At 41.0% G+C, this 19,775-nt stretch overlaps 1 protein-coding gene across 1 annotated transcript in view; it reads right to left on the reverse strand.

The window, feature by feature from the left end:
• LOC144233802 (uncharacterized) overlaps window positions 1-18,964 on the reverse strand; it is a 58,055-nt gene extending 39,091 nt beyond the window's left edge. The window contains exons 1-2 of the mRNA XM_077766844.1: window positions 18,816-18,964; window positions 14,530-14,651 (exon numbers count right to left, since the gene is read on the reverse strand). Of these exons, the coding sequence (XP_077622970.1) occupies window positions 14,530-14,651; window positions 18,816-18,964 (271 nt within the window). The remainder of the gene's footprint in view (window positions 1-14,529; window positions 14,652-18,815) is intronic.
• Window positions 18,965-19,775: the final 811 nt, after the last annotated feature.

Below are 19,775 nucleotides of genomic sequence, written 5' to 3' on the forward strand. Positions count from 1 at the left end.
TTTTTTTTTTTTTTTTTGGTTTTTGGTATGTTTTGTTTTGTTTTGTTTTGTTTTTCCCTTTTTCCCGGAACACTGACCACATTAACTCTGGTCACCAGCTGGCTTAAACAGTCACATTGAGTCCATTCTATAGTTGTAAATTCTACACATACTCACCTTTTCAACTCTGTCTCTCAGGAGTAATTAGACTATATAGTTTCTCTGGATAACACCAACGTCCTTCTCTCACCTTTCCAACCATTTTCCACCCTTTAGATCTTTGAAAAAAAGCTTCTTATCCCTTCTGCCTGTTCATTGTATTTCCAATTTTGCCTCATCCCAACCCTGTCTTCTCTTTCTTTCTCTATGCTCTTCAACCAGCACTGCATACACCTGGCTACTCAACAATAGCTGGGAAATCCAGTTATATGCTTTCACCCTTTCTTTGTCCATCGGTTTTCATCTTTTTACCTTTTCTTTTCTTCTTTTTGATCTTTTTATGTATTTTTTATTCTCTATTATTCGCCCTCCCTCCTCCATCTTTTCTCTTAACTTTTTTATTTTCCCTCTCAGTTTGCATGTTAGTTGGATTCCTCTGTGTGTTAGTCTGCTCCCGCTCCCTGCGTGTTTGTCTCTGTTTTCTTCTCCAGGGCTACCTCAAAAAACAAGCCAGAGTACAAAATGTGGACAGTCCCAAATATCACTACGAGTAGGAAAATAAAATAACCAACGTCTCAGCAAGAGAGACCAAGTGATACCATTCAAAAAACACTCTCTGAAAGGACAGGCCCTAGACAGTCAAAGAGTCTTCTTGGATAAAGCAGCGCTCACAGGTGCAGAGAGCATAACAAGTCTTTAAAACTAAAAAGAGCCAGAAAGCTAACCAAAATGACGAAACGAAAGAGCTCTCCTCCAGCGAAACTCCAAGAAGAAATGACAGCTAATGAACTGCTCAAAACACATATCAGCAGCATAACTGAACAAGATTTTAGAATAATAATCATAAAATTAATATCTGGGCTTGAAAAAAACATAGGGGATATCAAAGAAATTATGGCTACAGACAAAATGGAAAATAAAAATAGGCATGAAGAATTTAAAAATGCGATAAATGAGATACATAATAAATTAGAGGCCTCCAGGGGCGTCTGGGTAGCTTAGTAGGTTAAGCGTCCGACTTTCGCTTAGTTCATGATCTTGTGGTTCGTGGGTTCAAGCCCCATGTCGGACTCTGTGCTGACTGCCAGCTCAGAGCCTGGAGCCAATTTCAGAGTCTGTATCTCCCTCTCTCTCTGACCCTCCCTCTGCTCACGCTGTCTCTCTCTCTCTCCTAGAAATAAATAAAAAATATTAAAAATGTTAGAGGCCTCTAATGCATGGATTGAAGAGGCAGAAAGGAGAATAAGTGATTCAGAGGACACCATTATAGAAAAACCAGAAGCTGACAAAAAAAGAGACAAACTGATCCAGGAACAGGAAAGAAGAGTTCGAGAGCTCAGCGATACAGTCAAACGCAATAACATCTGTATCGTAGGAATCCCAGAAGAGGAAGAGAGAGGGAAAGGTGCTGAAGGAGTCCTGGGACAAATTATAGCAGAGAACTTCCCCGACCTGGGGAAGGAAGTACATGTTGAAATACAAGAGCCTCAGAAGACTCCCCTCAGATGTAACTTGAATCGATTTTCTTCACGGCATATCATAGTAAAAATGGCAAAATACAAGGACAAAGAGAGAATTTTGAAAGCAGCTAGGGAGAAAAGGGCCCTAACATACAAAGGCAAACCTATCAGAGTGGTGACAGACCTATCTACTGAAACCTGGCAGGCCAGAAGGAATGACAGGAGATCTTCAATGTGACGAACAGTAAAAATATGCAGCCATGAATCTTCTATCCAGCAAGCCTGTCCTNCTCTAAGCCCACATATTTCAATAATAACACTGAATGTAAATGGGCTAAATGCTTCAATCAAAAGATATAGGGTAGCACAATGAAGAAAAAAACAAAATCCATCTATATGCTGTCTACAAGAAACTCATTTTAGACTGGAAGATGCCTTCAGATGGAGAAATATATATCATGCTACGGGAAATTAAAAGAAAGCTGGAGTAGTTATACTTATAACAGACAAACTGGACTTTAAATTAAAGACAATAACAAGAGATGAAGAAGGGCACTACATAATAATTACAGGGTCCATCCATCAGGAAGAACTAACAATCATAAATGTCTATGCACCGAATATGGGAGCATCTAAATCTCTAAAACAATTAATCACAAACAGAAACAAGCTTTCAAATAAGATTGTGGTAATAGCAGGAGACTTTAATATTCCGCGTACAGCAATGGATAGGTCAACTAGACAGAAAATCACTAAAGAAACAATGAACTTGAATGACACAATGGACCAGATGGATCTGACAGATATATTTAGAACCTTGCATCCTGAGGCCAAAGAATTCACTTTCTTCTCAAGTGTGCATGGGACATTCTCCAAGATAGATCACATACTGGGACATAAAGCAGCCCTCAATGAATATAAAAGAATTGAGATCCTTCCAAGCACACTCTCAGATCATAATGCTTTCAAACTTGAAATCAATCACAGGAAGAAGTCTGGAAAACCTCCAAAAACATGGATGTTAAAGAACACCCTACTAAAGAATGAATGGGCTGATCAGGCAATTAGAGATGAAATTTAAAAATATATGGAAACAAATGGAAACGAAAACACAACAATCCAAAATCTATGTGATGCGGCAAGGCAGTCCTAAGAGGAAAGTACATTGCACTCCAGGCTTATTACAAGAGATTGGAAAAAGCACAAGTCCAAAATCTAACAACTCACCTAAAGGAACTAGAGGCAGAGAAACAAGAACGCCATAAACCCACTAGAAGAAGAGAGATAGTAAAAATTAGAGCAGAAATAAACAACACAGAGACCAAAAAAACAATTGAACAGATTAGTGAAACCAAGAGTTGGTTTTTTAAAAAAATAAACAAAATTGACAAACCTCTAGCCAGGCTTCTCAAAAAGAAAAGAGAGAACACCCAAATAGACAAAATCATGAATGAAAATGGAATTATTACAACCAACCCCTCAGAAATACAAGGAATAATCAGGGAATACTATGAAAAATTATATGCCAACAAATTGGACAACTTAGAAGAAATGGACAAATTCCTAAATGCACACTCGCTACCATAATTCACACGGGGAGAAATAGAAAATCTGAACAGACCCATAACGAGTGAATAAATCAAATCACTGATCAAAAATCTCCCAACAAATAAGAGCCCTGGCCCAGATGGCAATCCTGGAGAATTCTACCAGACATTTAAAAAGAATTAATCTCAATTTTCTCAATCTATTCCAAAAAATAGAAATCGAAGAAAAACTCCCGGACTCATTTTATGACGCCAGCATCACTCTGATTCCCAAGCCAGACAGAGATCCAGCCAAAAAAGAGAACTACATGCCAATATCCTTGACGACTACAGATGCAAAAAAACTCAACAAGATACTTGCAAATCGAATCCAACAGCACATAAAAAGAGTCACCCACCAAGATCAAGTGGGATTCATTCCTGGGTTACAGGGCTGGTTCAACATTCTCAGATCAATCAATGTGATACATCACATCAACACAAGAAAAGATAAAAACCATATGATCCTGTCGATAGATGCAGAAAAAGTATTTGACAAAATACAGCATCCCTTCTTAATAAAGACTCTAGAGAAAGTTGGAATAGAAGGAACCTACTTAAACATCATAAAAGCCATCTATGCAAGCCTGAACTTAACATCATCCTCAACAGGGAAAACCTGAGAGCTTTTACCCTGAGATCAGGACACGACAGGGATGTCCACTCTCACCACTGCTGTTTAACATAGTGCTGGAAGTCCTAGCATCAGCCATCAGACACCAAAAAAAAAATCAAAGGCATCAGAATTGGTAAAGAGGAAGCAAACTTTCACTCTTCGCAGATGACATGATACTATACAATGAAAACCGGACAGATTCCACCGGAAGCCCACTAGAACTGATCCAAGAATTCAGCAAAGTTGCAGGGTACAAAATCATCGTACAGAAATCGGTCGCATTTTTATACACCAATAACGAGGCAAGAGAAATCAAGAAACTGATCCCATTTACAATTGCACAAAAAACATAAAATACCTAGGAATAAACCTAACCAAGGATACAAGAGATCTGTATGATGAAAACTATAGAAAACTTATGAAGGAAATTGAAATAGACACAAAGAAATGGAAAAACATTCCATGCTCAAGATACGAAGAACAAATATAGTTAAGATGTCATTACTACCCAAAGCTATCTACACATTCAATGCAATTCCAAACAAAATTGCACCAGCATACTCCTAAAACTAGAACAAAGTATCCTAAAATTTGTATGGAACCACAAAAGACCCCGAATAGCCAAAGTAATACTGAAAAATAAAACCAAAACGGGAGGTATCACCATCCCAGACTTCAGCCTCTACTCCAAAGCTGTCATCATCAAGAGAGTGCGGTATTGGCACAAAAACAGACACATAGAGCAATGGAATCGAATTGAAAACTCAAAGATGGTCCCAAAGGTATACAGCTAACTAATCTTTGACAAAGCAGGAAAGAATATCCAATGGAAAAAGACAGCTTCTTTAACAGATGGTGTTGGGAGAACTGGACAGCAAATGCAGAGGAATGAAACTAGATCATTTTCTCACACCATACACAAAAATAAACTCAAAATGGATAAAGGACCTGAACGTGAGACAGGAAACTATCAAAATCCTAGAGGAGAAAGCAGGAAACAACCTCCTTGATCTCCACCGCAGCAACTTCTTACTTGACACATCCCCCAAAGCAAGAGAATCAAGAACAAAAATAAACGATTGGGACCTCATCAAGATGAAAATCTTCTGCACAGCAAAGGAAACAACCCAGAAAACTAAGAGGCAACTAACGGAATGGGAAAAGATAGTTGCAAATGGCATATCAGATGAAGGGTTAATATCCAAAATCTATAAGGAGTTCACCACACTCCACACCCGAAAAACAAACAACCCAGTGATGAAATGGGCAGAAGATATGAACAGACACTTCACCAAAGAGGACATCCAGATGGCCAACAGACACACGAAACGATGCTCAGCATCCCTCCTCATCAGGGAAATACGAATCAAAACCANAAGTGTCCATCAACGGACGAATGGATCAAGAAGATGTGGTTTATCTATACCATGGAATACTACATGGCAATGAGAAAGAATGAAATCTGACCATGTGTAGCAACGTGTATGGACCTTGAGGGTGTTATGCTGAGCGAAATAAGTCAGGCAGAGAACATATCATATCTTTGCACGTATAGGAGGATTAAGAGGAATTTAACGGAGGACCATGGGGTGGAATATGGGGAGAAATGGTGGGGGAAAGGGAGAGAGGCAAAACATGAAAGACTCTTGAATGCTGAGAACAAACTGAGGACTCATGGGTGTTTGGGGGGGAAGGGGGGAGATGGGCATGGAGGAGGGCACTTGAGGGGATGAGCACTGGATGTTATATGGAAAGCAACTTGACAATAAACTCTTTGTAAAAAAAAAAGTCACCCAAAGGATTCACGTCACTATAAAAGATATTAAATGAATTTGCATACAGTTGCCAATATTTAAAAAAAATATTTTCATACTGAAAGTATGATTTTGATGCCATCTTTGGATATACAAAGTAAGTAATTATGACCTCAATTATTCCTGAATAAGTAAAGCTTCTACATAGGGTAGCAGATGGCTCCTTGTAGACCCCTCTTCTCTCTAGGTCTTGCTGCTTCCACCTCCAGATGGTCCTAGGGTTACATCTCAGGGTGTCCTGAGCTCTGGGATGTGTAGGAATAAGATCTCTCCTGGATCTGGACCATTGTTCTCCATCCTAACATTTACAGTTCCTTTCAGAATATTGCTCACAGACTTCTGCCCACCAGGCTCCATCCCTGATCCACCATCTGTCACCCATCTGGTCTCTTCCATTTATTTGCTGAGAATTTACCATCATTTTTGTGGTTCTCAACAGATATCCTCATTATAATTCACAGTGAGGAAAGAAACTACATAGATAAGTCATCACTGGCTCTCCCCACCATTGCCTTGAGTTCATTCCCATGATATTTTTACCTCCCATCCCTTTTCAGCTCCTTGCATCCAGTCTTGCAGTAGAACCTGTCACTTTCATGAATTGAAATAAATTTTCCCCATTCCAATATTAATCCATCTCATCTATCTAATCTATATGGTCATCAGATAACCACTCAGCTAAGGAACACAATATAGAGTGCTAAGACACAAGTATTCTTGGATATAATTTAGTACAGTTTATCTAATAATTAAGGTAAGTAGAATTTTACAGAAGTAACTTAAATATGCAAGACTGGACGTTATTTGGTATAAGATGCTATTAGTGTAGATGAACAAAATCAAATTACAGGACAATTCAGTAACTGCGACTCAAAAAATGCATCAATCTCAGGTTTGTCCAAACCTCTGTTCTTCCCACGCCAACCAATTTCTTGTGCATTTTCTTTTCTGCAAAAGATTCCATCTGGTATAGATGGGTTTATGCAGTGTGTGGTCTTAGGCAGTGGCTTCTTCCATGATGGGCAATGAACATGAGATTTATTCATATTCACATATGTGCTGGCTCTTGTTTCTATTGTCTGCAATTATGGTTTCAATGGTTATCCATACCCCGTTGGAGGAAAGCTTAGTGGCTTCCAGGGTATAGTAACTACAAAGATAGTTCCCGTAAGCACTTGTGTACATGTTTTGAGAACACATGTGGTCTAATTTCACTTAGTTATGTGGCTAATATTGGTGGGGCTGGTCATAAAGGGAAGTGTATGACCAACTTCACAAAAGAGTGGCCAACTTTTAGAACGTGCCATTTTGCACTCCCACCAGCAGCTTCCTGCTCTGTTCCAGTTCCCATTCTATATGGGGAAAGTTGTTAAATTCTTCCCCTTCCCCTTGAAATCTTCTATGTGGATGGCTCTGGGAAACACAGGCAGACATGTAGGAAGCACCTTCAAAACTGGACACAAGCTCCAAAGATCCTGTCCAGGGCAGGCTGCCCAAATGTACCACTTAGCAAACTGATGATTTTACATTGATCAACTTGGGAAAGCCTGTCACTCAGACCCTCTCTGTCCTGCTGAAAGCAGGAAATCAATCTCCCACATTAAAAATGCCATAACTGTAGTAAGAAGTAAAGATACAGTCTTCTTCCTGTTCCTCCATCTCCTGTGAACTTAATTGTCCACTACAACCTTTGACGGAGGAGAGTTTCTTCCTTTCCTTCACCTTCCTAGGCTCTGGTTTCAGCCACATTCAGCTTTTAAGGTCGGACCAAGAACTCGACTTGAAACCCACATCGCTGTGTGCAGGTGTGTAGGCTCCCATCAATTAGTGTGTGTGGCCTCTGGGTTCTAGATCCTCCACAGGATCCATTATTATTTTATCCTGAAGGTTAACTCATATTGCCAGCACACGTATGGTGTTAACTGGATAGGCCTGAATCTGTAACACTCAGGTCCAAACATACAGAAGAGCTGAGGTTCCTCCATAGTTCACTTCCTGCCCTCCTATAGTTTACTGAGCAGGTGGCCGGGGTAGGTGGGTGGCTCTCCCTCCCAGACACTCCTGGAGGCATCCTTGTTGGGAACACGGGATGTGACTGCACTAGAACTGGAGGAGGTGCTGGGAAAGTACCAGCACCTATGTGCCCTGGAATGTGGAGTATATGGACACAGATACTGGTCTAGTACTTTCTAGAAGCATGTGTCTTTGAGACAAACGGCAGGAATTGGGACACATTGGTACAACTTACAAAATTACTTGCACAAACAAAAGGATTCTATATATGATCTGTTATGGTCTTCATATGTTGTACATCTATCTGTGAATGATAACAAAGTTATTATTCCACAGTAATTTTTAAAAAGTTATCAATTTGTTTTCAATAAAATTAAGTTGTGAAAAAATTACTACTAATAAGTTGTAAATCAGTAATTAAGAAAAAAATTAATAGCCTTTAATGTCACTATATGATCTCCATTATATTCTAGACAACTGTACAAATAATTGCAATATTGGAAAATAGGGACTATATCTTAAATGATAATCACAAGCTGATTGTTACTTTAGGTTGTTTTGATAAATAATATTGCATCATAAATTCATATGTTGAATATAAATATGTGACGTATTTTGGGGTTCAAAATGTGATATCCGTTATGCAAACAATTATAGTAAAAATACTAGAAGTACAAAATGTAAAATATATTCATTACATATATATGTCGTCATTTCTTCTTTTGATTCATTATCTTTTTTATTGCTTACGTTTTCTTTTCAGGTGAATTAATTTTTTTATAGTTTATTGTCAGGTTGGTTTCCATATAACACCCAGTGCTCATCCCCATCAGTGCCCTCCTCCATGCCCATCACACCCCTTCCCCAACCCCCCACCCCATCTGCCCTCAGTTTATTCTCGGCATTCAAGAGTCTCTCATGGTTTGCCTCCCTCCCTCTCCCCCACTATTTTCCCCCTTCTTCTCGCCCATGGTTCTCCGTTAAGTTGCTCCTAATCCTCCTATACATGCAAACATATGCTTTCTGTCTTCTGACTGAGTTATTTCGCTCAGCATAACACCCTCAAGTTCCCTCCATGTTGCTACACATGGCCAGATTTCATTCTCTCTCATTGCCATGTAGTATTCCATTGTATAGATGAACCACATCTTCCTGAGCCATTCGTCAGTTGATGGACACTTAAGTTCTTTCCATGTTTTGGCTATTGTGGAGACTGTTGCTATGAACTTGGGGTACATGTGCCCTTATGCATTAGCACTCCTTGCTCCCTTGGGTAAATTAAGATCAAGTGTAGTAGGGGGTTCTTTAACCTCCATGATTTTGGAGGCTTTCCAGACTTCTTCCTGTGATTGATTTCAAGTTTCATAGCATTCTGATCTGAAAGTGTGCATGGTATGATATAAATTTTTTTATATTTATTGAGGGCTGCTTTATGTCCCAGTATGTGATCTATCTTGGGGAATGTGCCATGCACACTTGAGAAGAACGTGAATTTCATGGCCTCAAGACATAGAGTTCTAAATATATCTGTCAATTCCATCTAGTCCAAAGTGTCATTCAAGTCCATTGTTTCTTTAGTGATTTTCTGTCTAGTTGATCTATCCATTGTTGCGAGTGGAGTATTAAAGTCCCCTGCTATTAGCACATTCTTTTCCATAAGATTGTTTTGGTTTGTGATTGTCTTGTGTATTTGGGTGCTCCTGAATTCGGTATGGAGACATTCATAATTGTTAACCCTTCCTGATGAATAGACTATGTAAATATTAAATTCTTTTTTTTTAATATAAACGATTGGGACCTCATCAAGATTAAAAGCTTCTGCACAGCAAAGGAAACAACCCACAAAACTAATAGGCAACCAGCAGAATGGCAAAAGATAGTTGCAAATGACATATCAGATAAAGGGTTAATATCTAGAATCTATAAGGAACTCACCAAACTTCACACCCGAAAAACAAACAACCCAGTGAAGAAATGGGCAGAAGATATGAACAGACACTTCTCCAAAGAGGACATCCAGATGTCCAACAGACACATGAAATGATGCTCAGCATTCCTCCTCATCAGGGAAATACAAATCAAAACCACACTGAGATACCACCTCACGTCAGTCAGAGTGGCTAAAATGAGCAAATCAGAGAACTCTAAAAATATTAAATTCTTTATTTTCAAAATTGGTACAACATGAAGCCTAATAATAATACATAATAGAAAATAGTAATAAAATGTTACAACCTGTATAATACTGAGTTCATACAAAGAACTTACGTTCTTAGTGGAGAAGAAAGACCTGTTCCTGGGCTTTATTATGTATTTGTTGGATCCTGAGTTCCCCTTGGAGTCCTAAGTGACCTCTGTTGTCCTGAACATACCCTGCTGAATGCTGAGCATCTCCTGCCAGCATGAACACACCTCTCCAGAGTGTGCAAGATCACGAGGATAATGGAACCCCTTCTGAAATGGGGACAAGATGACTTTGCTTGTTCTGAATGAGTTTACTTTTCCTGAAAGAGAGAGAGAGAGTCAGAGTCAGGGCAGGTGTAGTTTCAAGTCTCTAACATGACACGATCACTGTGTTCCTCCTAAGTTATCTCTGTTTTAAGAGGTTTCCAAGGAAAGAAATCATTTTCCTTAAACTTTTCTGTACTTCCTCTCTAGTTGGTCCTTCTCCTATTGCCTACTTCACCCTGTCCCCACAGAACTATTGATCTTTCTTGTGTTCCCTTAGGCTAGTTTTCATTTTCTAGAATTGATAAATGTGTAGTTGTACTTTATTTACTGTAAGGCTCATTTTGCTAAACGTAAACCCTTTTGAATAGTACTATGTTGTTTTCTGCATCAGGAATCATTGGATTTAATGATTGGCAGGTTTTCAAGGTATGAATATTGCTGAATTTTATTTTTTAAGTTGATGTTTTGAATGAAGATTGCTTCCATCATCAGGTATTACAATAATGTTGTTATTCAGCTCAGATACGTAGATGTGGGGGCACCTGGGTGGCTCAGTCGGTTAAGCGTCCAACATTGGCTCAGGTCATGATCTCTTGGTTCGTGGGTTCAAGCCCTGCATCGGGTTCTGTGCTGGCAGCTCAGAGCCTGGAGCCTGTTTCAGATTCTGTGTTTCCCTCTCTCTAAATGCCCCTCCCCCACTCGTGCTTTGTCTCTCTGTCTCAAAAATAAACTATTTTTAAAAAGATATGTAGATGTGGAGCCCAAAGAATATATTATTTATGTGCTGTCCACCACAGCCAACCTGAAAAAATGCAGAGGAACAAATTTCCACCAGCGTTGGAGTTTCTCTGCCCTAATATGTTGCTTTAATTATTACATGTACATGAAATCTCAGTTTGAAACATGGGGATACAAATAAAACACAGTTTAAAATGCTGTGAATTTGATAGTAAGTATTGGGAGTAATGAAGTTAAGGAGATTATTTTGGAAAAGGTCCATGGCCATAGGTAATAATATGGAATTTTATAGGAAATCAAGAATTATGTCAGTTTTAGGGGAGCCTAAGTGGCTCAGTCAGTTGAGCGTCCAACTTCAGCTCAGGTCATGATCTCATGGTTTGTGGGTTCGAGCCCCACGTCGGGCTCTGTGCTGACTGCCAGCTCAGAGCCTGGAATCTCTTTCAGATTCTGTGTCTCCCAGTCTCTGACCGTCGCCTGCTCACACTCTCACTCTCTCTCAGAAATAAATAAAACCTTTAAAAAATTAAAAAAAAAAAGAATTTTGTCAGTTTTAGCAGTTGGTTACAAAACCAGTGAATAATTCAAATCTCTGTCAGTGATGGCAGCTGGTGATTCTAATTTTATGTGGAAGTAACGTCAGCCTCGTGGATGCAACCTTACTTCCCATCTGGGGTCTGCCCCTGAGGACCTGAAACACTTCTAGTCAGGGAGCTAAGACAGTGTCATCTGGGACTTTCTTGCTTCACTAGAAGTTGATGTAGGAAGACAGAGATCCTCCTTCCAGTCTGTTTTCTTGTCTGCATGTGGGCTTTGGGCATCCTGTCACCATGTTCAAACCTGGTGAGGGTCAACTGGGTTTGGGAATGACATAGAATTGATTTTTAATCAAGATATTGGAAATTCTCTGGTTGTCACATCGCTCAGACAATCTTCAACCTATCAGCTGATTGGTGGCATTAGGTGATTTCAGAAGCATATGAGTTAAATTTTCAATTAGTGAACACTGCATGGTATAGATGAATTGGGTGTGACCTTTAGTCACTCCTTGTGAGGACCCCTCACAAAGAGAGTAAGATTCTTTCCTGTTCATGTGTAACCATCATTAGCAAGGTCCTGAGGAAACCGTGAAGTGGGACATAGCCAGAAGCCCATCCTCAGGGGCCCTTTGAACATAGGTAGATGGATTTATCCAGCATCCACCCTCCATGGCATGTGGATATGTTTTATTTGTTGTACATGTATTTTCTACACGTTGTAACATAATTTCTTGACGAAAGCCTCCAGCCCTTCATCCTGATGAAAAGCTACTTGAGTTGTGTTTCCATCCTGATTTGACGGTCTTTTCTATCCACTGACTGAGGCACACACCTCACAGTGGTCTTTGTAACACAACTAGGGCATTGCTCGACTGAAATACCACAAAGTCATCACATCTATAGTCTTTAGAAAGGCAGAAAAAGCAGCACCATGAACGTAAAGTTACACAAAGTCTCAGAAACGCATGGACTCTTTTTGTTGTCCAAAGACATTCCCAATGACTCTTACCGCCTTCTGGTCCACTGACTCAAGAACCAGCCCTTATCTCCCTATGACGTGCCACCTGGAAGGACCATGCATGTAGAAATAGTTTCTCCAGTACTAGCCTCTACCCTATTGCATTCAGACATGGGGATATTTTATTTTTTTATTTTTTTAAAATAGTTTACTGTCAAGTTGGTTTCCATATAACACCCAGTGCTCATCCCCACAAGTGCCCTCCCAGACATGGGAATATTTTAGAAAGGATTTATGAATCATGTCCACTCCTTTCACCTATAGGTTAAGGCTGTTTTTTTCTACTTTAACTTTAACACAGATTCCTTGATTTCCTCCTAGTGGTTTCAATGATTTGGAAGAATTGAAGCAGGGAAAAGACTGCCAGTGAGCCTCATTGAAGGAGCTTATCAGCTACTTGTCATCACAAATGCAGCAGGGAAACACCAGAGACTCAATATTGGGGTTCATGTCCCACTAATATCTTAGTTTTTTTCTGTCTGCTGTAACTACATTCCCAGACTGGGTGATTTTGAACCACAGACACTCATTTCTCAGAGTTCTGGAGTCTGGGAAGTCCGAGGTCAAGGTACAGCAGATTTGATGTCTGGAGAGAGACCATGTCCTAGGTCATCCTTTCCCTGTCACCTCACATGCGGCCAAGCGGCAGGGAACTTTCACAGTCCTGGTGTAGAAGGACACTAACCCCGTCCTGAGGCTGTCTCCTCCTGACCAAAGTGCTCCCCTAATGTCCTGCCTCCTGAGACTATCTCATTCGCCTTAGGTTTCCACACCTTTTCTTATTCTAGTTTTCTTCCGTGTTTAGTGGGTTAGTCATCACACTCTGACCTTGGATCGTTGCCTTCCATCTCCTGACACCTCTTCTTCCCTCTTCTACTCCCTCCCCACGCATGGGAAATCCACCAGGAACCCATGGGTTCTCCGTCTTTTGATGTAGGTTGGAGACTAACTCCACACAAACCCCTCTGTGGAACAGGACCCCCCCCCCTCAGAGACCCACAACCACATCCTCCGCCAGTGTCACTCCCTGACCCCATCCAAGCATTTATGACTTGGATAGGAACCTGCCCTGTTCTCGACAGACACAATGATGAGGATGATGAAGATTTTATAATCTCGTGTGTGTCTCTGTGTGTCTGTGTTTGTGTGTGATCTCCAGACTCCAAATCAAGACCACATCCTGGTGATGGTCCCAGTGATTTCCTGTGCTGTCAATTACACTTGATATAGTGAGAACAGTTCTGACAATATCCCTACCAGGTGTCTGTCTTGTTTTGCTTGGATTTTTTATGCCTCTGTAGCCTCATGTTCAAATTGCTCTTCATGCTGCTTCTAGCAAGCTTGCACGTTGAACTGTGTGGTCCTGTGATGCAGTGAATACATCTGGAACTCCTGTGATGCTTAATGCAGCATGCATCAGGATGTCTCTAATTCTTCTCTCTTTATGGGCAGGAGTAAATAGTTTAAGAAACTGTTTCTTTCGTGTGCCTGTTATATTTTCCTTATTATAATTTTCTAGGACAGAGACTGAATACATAACCCAGAATCATCTGTCCAGAGAAGCTTCCTGAGGGGAAATGGTGTGCGGAGAGAAAGCCGTAGACCATGACAGGAAACCTGCCTGTAACTTCCATCTGCACCTGCTCCTGGGAATGCAAATCAGAATTGTGCAGAGTGTGCACCACCTGGTGGTGCTGCTCCCCTTCTTCAGGGAGGTTTGTGTCTGGGCTCACACTGATGACCCCTCACTGTGTCTCTCGCACAGAAATACATGGCCATGTCTTCGGCTCTCAGGCTGTTCATCTGTAGATCCACTGTGTTCTTGGCGTTGTCTTTGGAGATGGTGAATCGCCCCTTCATGGAGTCTGCATAGTATGTGTTTCCACTATTACTAATACTTGAGACTCACTCCAGGCACTTCTCTGGAGCCTGCTGGACTCAGTTTATCCATTTTTTACTGAAGTCAAATCCAGAAGCTACACAAGAGAGTCTCAGGGAGCCCCCAGGCTTCACCAGGCCTCCTCCAGAATCCACCAGCTGCACTTCACACGGGACACCTGCAGACACAAGAAATCCTGGTCAGGAAACTCACACACGCATGGTTCCTCACTCATATCCATTCACACACTCAGTGTCTTTTGTTCACCACGAAGTACCTTTTAAAACAGCAACAAGGAAAGCCCAGCCAAGCACAAACTCCATGGTGAGATGTCTGCGTTCTGTCCTGATCACAGAATGGGAACACCTGGGACTCCCAGGGCTGGGGCTCCTCTCCCAGCTGCAGAGTCAGGGCTGGGCCGGTTTAATCAGCACAGGCAGCGCCCTATTTGCATATCCTCTGACTATATATCAAACTCCAGACTTAGATTTGATTCTTTAAAAACTAAAAACAGGGTTAGGAATGCACTTCTAGATCACTTTGTGTAGATTATGTTACCTGAGAGCTTCTCATAGATGGCTTTTATGATGTTTAAGTAAGTTCCTTCTATCCCGACTTTCTCGTGGGTCTTTATTAAGAAGAGATTTTGTATTTTGTCAAATGCTTTTTCTGCATCTATCAACAGGATCATATGGTTTTTATCTTTTCTTTTGTTGATGTGATATATCACATTGATTGATTAGAATGTTGAACCAGCCCTGTAACCAGGAATGAATCCCACTTGATCTTGGTGGATAATTCTTTTTATGTGCTGTTGAATTCGATTTGCAAGTATCTTGTTGAGGATTTTTGCATCCATATTCATCAAGGATATTGGCCTGTAGGTCTCTTTTTTGGCTGGATCTCTGTCTGGCTTGGGAATCAGTGTGATGCTGGCTTCATAAAATGAGTCTGGAAGTTTTCCTTCAATTTCTACTTTTTGGAATAGCTTGAGAAAAATTGGTTTTAATTCCGTTTTAAATGTCTGGTAGAACTCCCCTGGGAAGCCATTAGATCCAGGGCTTTTATTTGTTGGGAGATTTTTGATCACTGATTTGATTTCTTCACTCGTTATGGGTCTGTTCAGGTTTTCTATTTCTTCCCGTGTGAATTTTGGTAGTGAGTGTGTGTTTAGGAATTTGTCCATTTCTTCTAAGTTTTCAAATTTCTTGGCATATAACTTTTCATAGTATTCCCTGATAATTAACTGTATTTCTGAGGGGTTGGTTGTAATAAATCCAATCTCATTCATGATTTTGTCCATTTGGGTGCTCTCTCTTTTCTTTTTGATAAGCCTGGCTAGAGGTTTGTCAATTTTGTTTATTTTTTCAAAGAACCAACCCTTGGTTTCATTGATCTGTTCAATTGTTTCTTTGGTCTCTATGTTGTTTATTTCTGCTCTGATTTTTTCTATTACTCTTCTTCTACTGGGTTTAGGGTGTTCTTGTTGCTCTGCCTCTAGTTCTTTAGGTGAGCTGTTAGATTTTGGACTTGCGCTTTTTCTAATTTCTTGAAATAGGCCTGGAGAGCATTGTACTTTCCTCTTAAGACTGCCTTTGCCGCATCCCATAGATTTTGAATTGTTGTGTTCTCATTTTCATTTGTTTCCATACATTTTTACATTTCCTCTCTAATTGCTTGATTGGCCCATTCATTCTTTAGTAGGGTGTTCTTTTTTTTAAAAAATATTTTTATTTATTCCTAGGAGAGAGAGAGACAGCATGAGCAGGGGAGGGTCAGAGAGAGAGGGAGTCACAGACTGAAACAGGCTCCAGGCTCTGAGCTGGCAGTGAGCACAGAGCCCGACGCGGGGCCCGAACCCACGAACCACGAGATCATGACCTAAGCGAAAGTCAGACGCTTAACCGACTAAGCCACCCAGGCGCCCCTAGTAGGGTGTTCTTTAACCTCCATGTTTTTGGAGGTTTTCCAGATTTCTTCCTCTGATTGATTTCAAGTTTCAAAGCATTATGATCTGAAAGTGTACATGGTATGGTCTCAATTCTTTTCTATTTATTGAGGGCTGCTTTATGTCCCAGTATGTGATCTATCTTGGAGAATGTGCCATGCGCTCTTGAGAAGAAAGTGAATTCCTTGGCCTCAGGATGCAGGGTTCTAAATATATCTGTCAGATCCATCTGGTCCATTGTGTCATTCAAGTCCATTGTTTCTTTAGTAATTTTCTGTCTGATGACCTATCCATTGCTGTAAGCGGAGTATTAAAGTCCCTTGCTATTAGCACAATCTTATCTCTAAGGTTATTTCTGTTTGTGATTAATTGTTTAGAGACTTAGATGCTCCCATATTCGGTGCATAGACATTTATAATAGTTAGTTCTTCCTACTGGATGGACCCTGTAATTATGTAATGCCCTTCTTCATCTCTTGTTATTGTCTTTAATTTAAAATCCAGGTTGTCTGATGTAAGTATAGCTACTCCAGCTTTCTTTTGACTTCCTGTAGCATTTCACATATTTCTTTATATTCTTTCTTTTAATCTGAAGGGTCTTCCAATCTAAAATGTGTTTCTTGTAGACAGCATATAGATGGATTTTGTTTTCTTTTATCCATTCTGTTACCATATGTCTTTTGATTAGAGCATTCATCCCGTTTACATTCAGTGTTATTATTGAAATATGTGGGTTTAGAGTCATTGTGTCCTTTGTGGGGTTCATGCTTGTTGTGGTGTCTCTGGTGTCTTCGTTCCTTGCAATACTTCCCTCAGAGAGTCCCCCTCAGGATTTCTTGTAGGGCTGGCTTAGTGGCGACAAATTCTTTCGATTTTTGATTATTTGGAAAGAGTTTTATCTTTCCTTCTATTTTGAATGACAGACTTGCTGAATAGTGGATTCTTGGCTGCATGTTTTTTCTGGTCATCACATTGAAGTCTCCTGCCATTCCTTTCTGGCCTGACAAGGTTCAGTAGATAGGTCTGTTACCAGTCTGATAGGTTTCCCTTTGTATGTTAGGGCCCTTTTCTCCCTAGCTGCTATAAAAATTCTCTCTTTGTCCTTTTATTTTGCCATTTTCCCTATATGTCGTGCAGAAGATCGATTCAAATTACGTCTGAGGGGAGTTCTCTGTGCCTCTTGCATTTCAACGTTTACTTTCTTCCCCAGGTTGGGGAAGTTCTCTGCTATAATTTGTTCCAGGACTCCTTCAGCACCTTTCCCTCTCTCTTCCTCTTCTGGGATTTCTGATATGGATATTGTTGCGTTTGGCTGTATCACTGTGCTCTCGAACTCTTCTTTCCTGTTCCTGGATCAGTTTGTCTCCTTTTTTGTCAGCTTCGTGTTTTTCTGTAACGGTGTCTTCTAAATCACTTATTCTCTTTTCTGCCTCTTTCATCGATGCATTGTACAACTACAGTTTTTTACGTATTTCATTGATCGCATTTTTAAATATATCATGCCTATTTTTGTTCACCATGTTGTTTGTAGCCATAGTTTCTTTGATGTCCCCTATGCTTTTTCAAGCCCAGCTATTAATTTTATGATTATTATACTAAAATCTTGTTCAGTTATGCTGCTTATGTCTGTTTTGAGCAGTTCATTAGCTGTCAATTCTTCTTGGAATTTCTTTTGAGGAGAGCTCTTTCGTTTTATCATTTTAATTAGCTTTCTGTCTCTTGTTAGTTTTAAAGACTTGTTATGCTCTCTGCACCTGTGAGCGTTGCTGTATCCAAGAAGAGTCTTTGACTGTCCAGGGCCTATCCTTTCAGAAAGTGTTCCTTGAATGGTATGTCTTGGTCTCTCTTGTTGAGACCTTGGTTATTTTATTTTCCTACTCATAGTGGTATTTGGGACTCTCCACCATGTGTACTTTGGCTTGTTTCTTGAGGTAGCCCTGGAGAAGAAAACATAGAGACAAACACACAGGGAACAGAAGGACACAAACGTACAGACAAGTCCAACAATCACGCTAACCGAGAGGGAAAACTAAAAGGTAATGAGAAAAGACGGAGGAGGGAAGGTTAATGATAGAAAGTAAAAATACATAAAAAGTCAAAAAGAAGAAAAGAAAAGGAAGAAAAATGAAAACCGATAGACAAAGATCGGTTTAAAGCATACAACCAGATTTCCCAGCTACAATTAAATAGCCGGGTGTTTGCAGTGCTGGTTGAAGAACTAGAGAAAGAGAGAGATGATAGGGCGGGGATTAGGCAAAATTGGAAATAGAATGAACAGGCAGAAGGGATAAGAAGCTTTTTTCAAAGAACTAAAGGGTGGAATATGGTTGGAGAGGTCAGAGAAAGACAGCGGTGTTATCCAGAGAAGCTATCTAGTCTGATTACTCCTGAGAGGCTTTGTTATACCGCCCTTAACAGTCCCGCTGGTCGCTGCTACCTGTTGCTGGGGGTTGAGTGGGGGGTGGGGGAAGTGCCGCAGCCTCAGGTCCGTGGGTTCAAGCAGCGAACGAAGTTCTCTGGGGATCGTAGTAACTTCAGGTCCGCAGAGTCCGCGTCGCCTCACTCGCCGCAAACGCTTTACAGGCGCCACCACATCAGGAGGCAACTTCCTCTCACACAGCCGCGGCTTCACCGGGCACCGGCGCCACTTCACCGGGTCGTGGCACCGCCCTGCAGTGGCCGATGTCGCGCGCGCCACTGCCGCTCACCCCGCGCCGGGACCGCCCCGCAGGTGTTGCTGCCGGTTCACCAGCCGCTGCCGCCATGGATGGTGCCGGGCGCACGGCAGTTCTATTTTTCCTGGCGCCTTTGGATCCAGGGCACCTAGTTTAAAGTCAGAACCCCAGCCAGAGCTAAAAACACTCTTTCCAGGCCAAGGTTTTTCTCCTCTCCAGGGACGGTTCTGTGAACAGTCTCAGCTTTTCTTTCCTTGCCCTGGACTCCCGGCAGCTCGTCACCACCCGCCGGCTAATCTCTCACTGCAGCTGCTCGCAAGCCGGGTTCCCTCCCTCCCTCCGTGTCTCTGGGTCCCGTCCCGCCTTTATCTTCCCCAGTTCGCACTCACTCACTTGTGAGGTGTCCTTCCCAGTGTGCTCTGTCTCTTTCTCTTCCCAAACTCCTGTGGCTCAGTGTCCTACGACTCCAGGCCTTCTCTGTTTGAGAGATGGGTGCAGGCGAAATGTGCGGTGCTCCCTCCTTCTCCTCCATCTTGACTCCTCTAAATTTATTTTTTAAATTTACATCCAATTAGCTAGCATATAATGCAACCATGATTTCAGAAGTAGATTCCTTAATGCCCCTTATCCATTTAGCCCATTCCCCTTCCCATAACCCCTTCAGTAAACTTCTGCTTGTTCTCCATATTTAAGTCTCTTATGTTTTGTTCCCTTCCTTGTTTTTACATTATTTTTGTTTCCCTTCCCTAATGTTCATCTGTTTTGTATCTTAAAGATATCATATGACTAAAGTAGTATGATATTTGTCTTTCTCTGACTGACTAATTTCGCTTAGCATAATATCCTCTAGTTCCATCCACATAGCAGTAAATAATAAGATTTCATTCTTTTTGATTACTGA

The sequence above is a fragment of the Crocuta crocuta genome, unplaced genomic scaffold (genome assembly GCF_008692635.1).
Source record: "Crocuta crocuta isolate KB4526 unplaced genomic scaffold, BGI_CrCroc_1.0 scaffold135, whole genome shotgun sequence".
Lineage (NCBI taxonomy): Eukaryota > Metazoa > Chordata > Mammalia > Carnivora > Hyaenidae > Crocuta > Crocuta crocuta.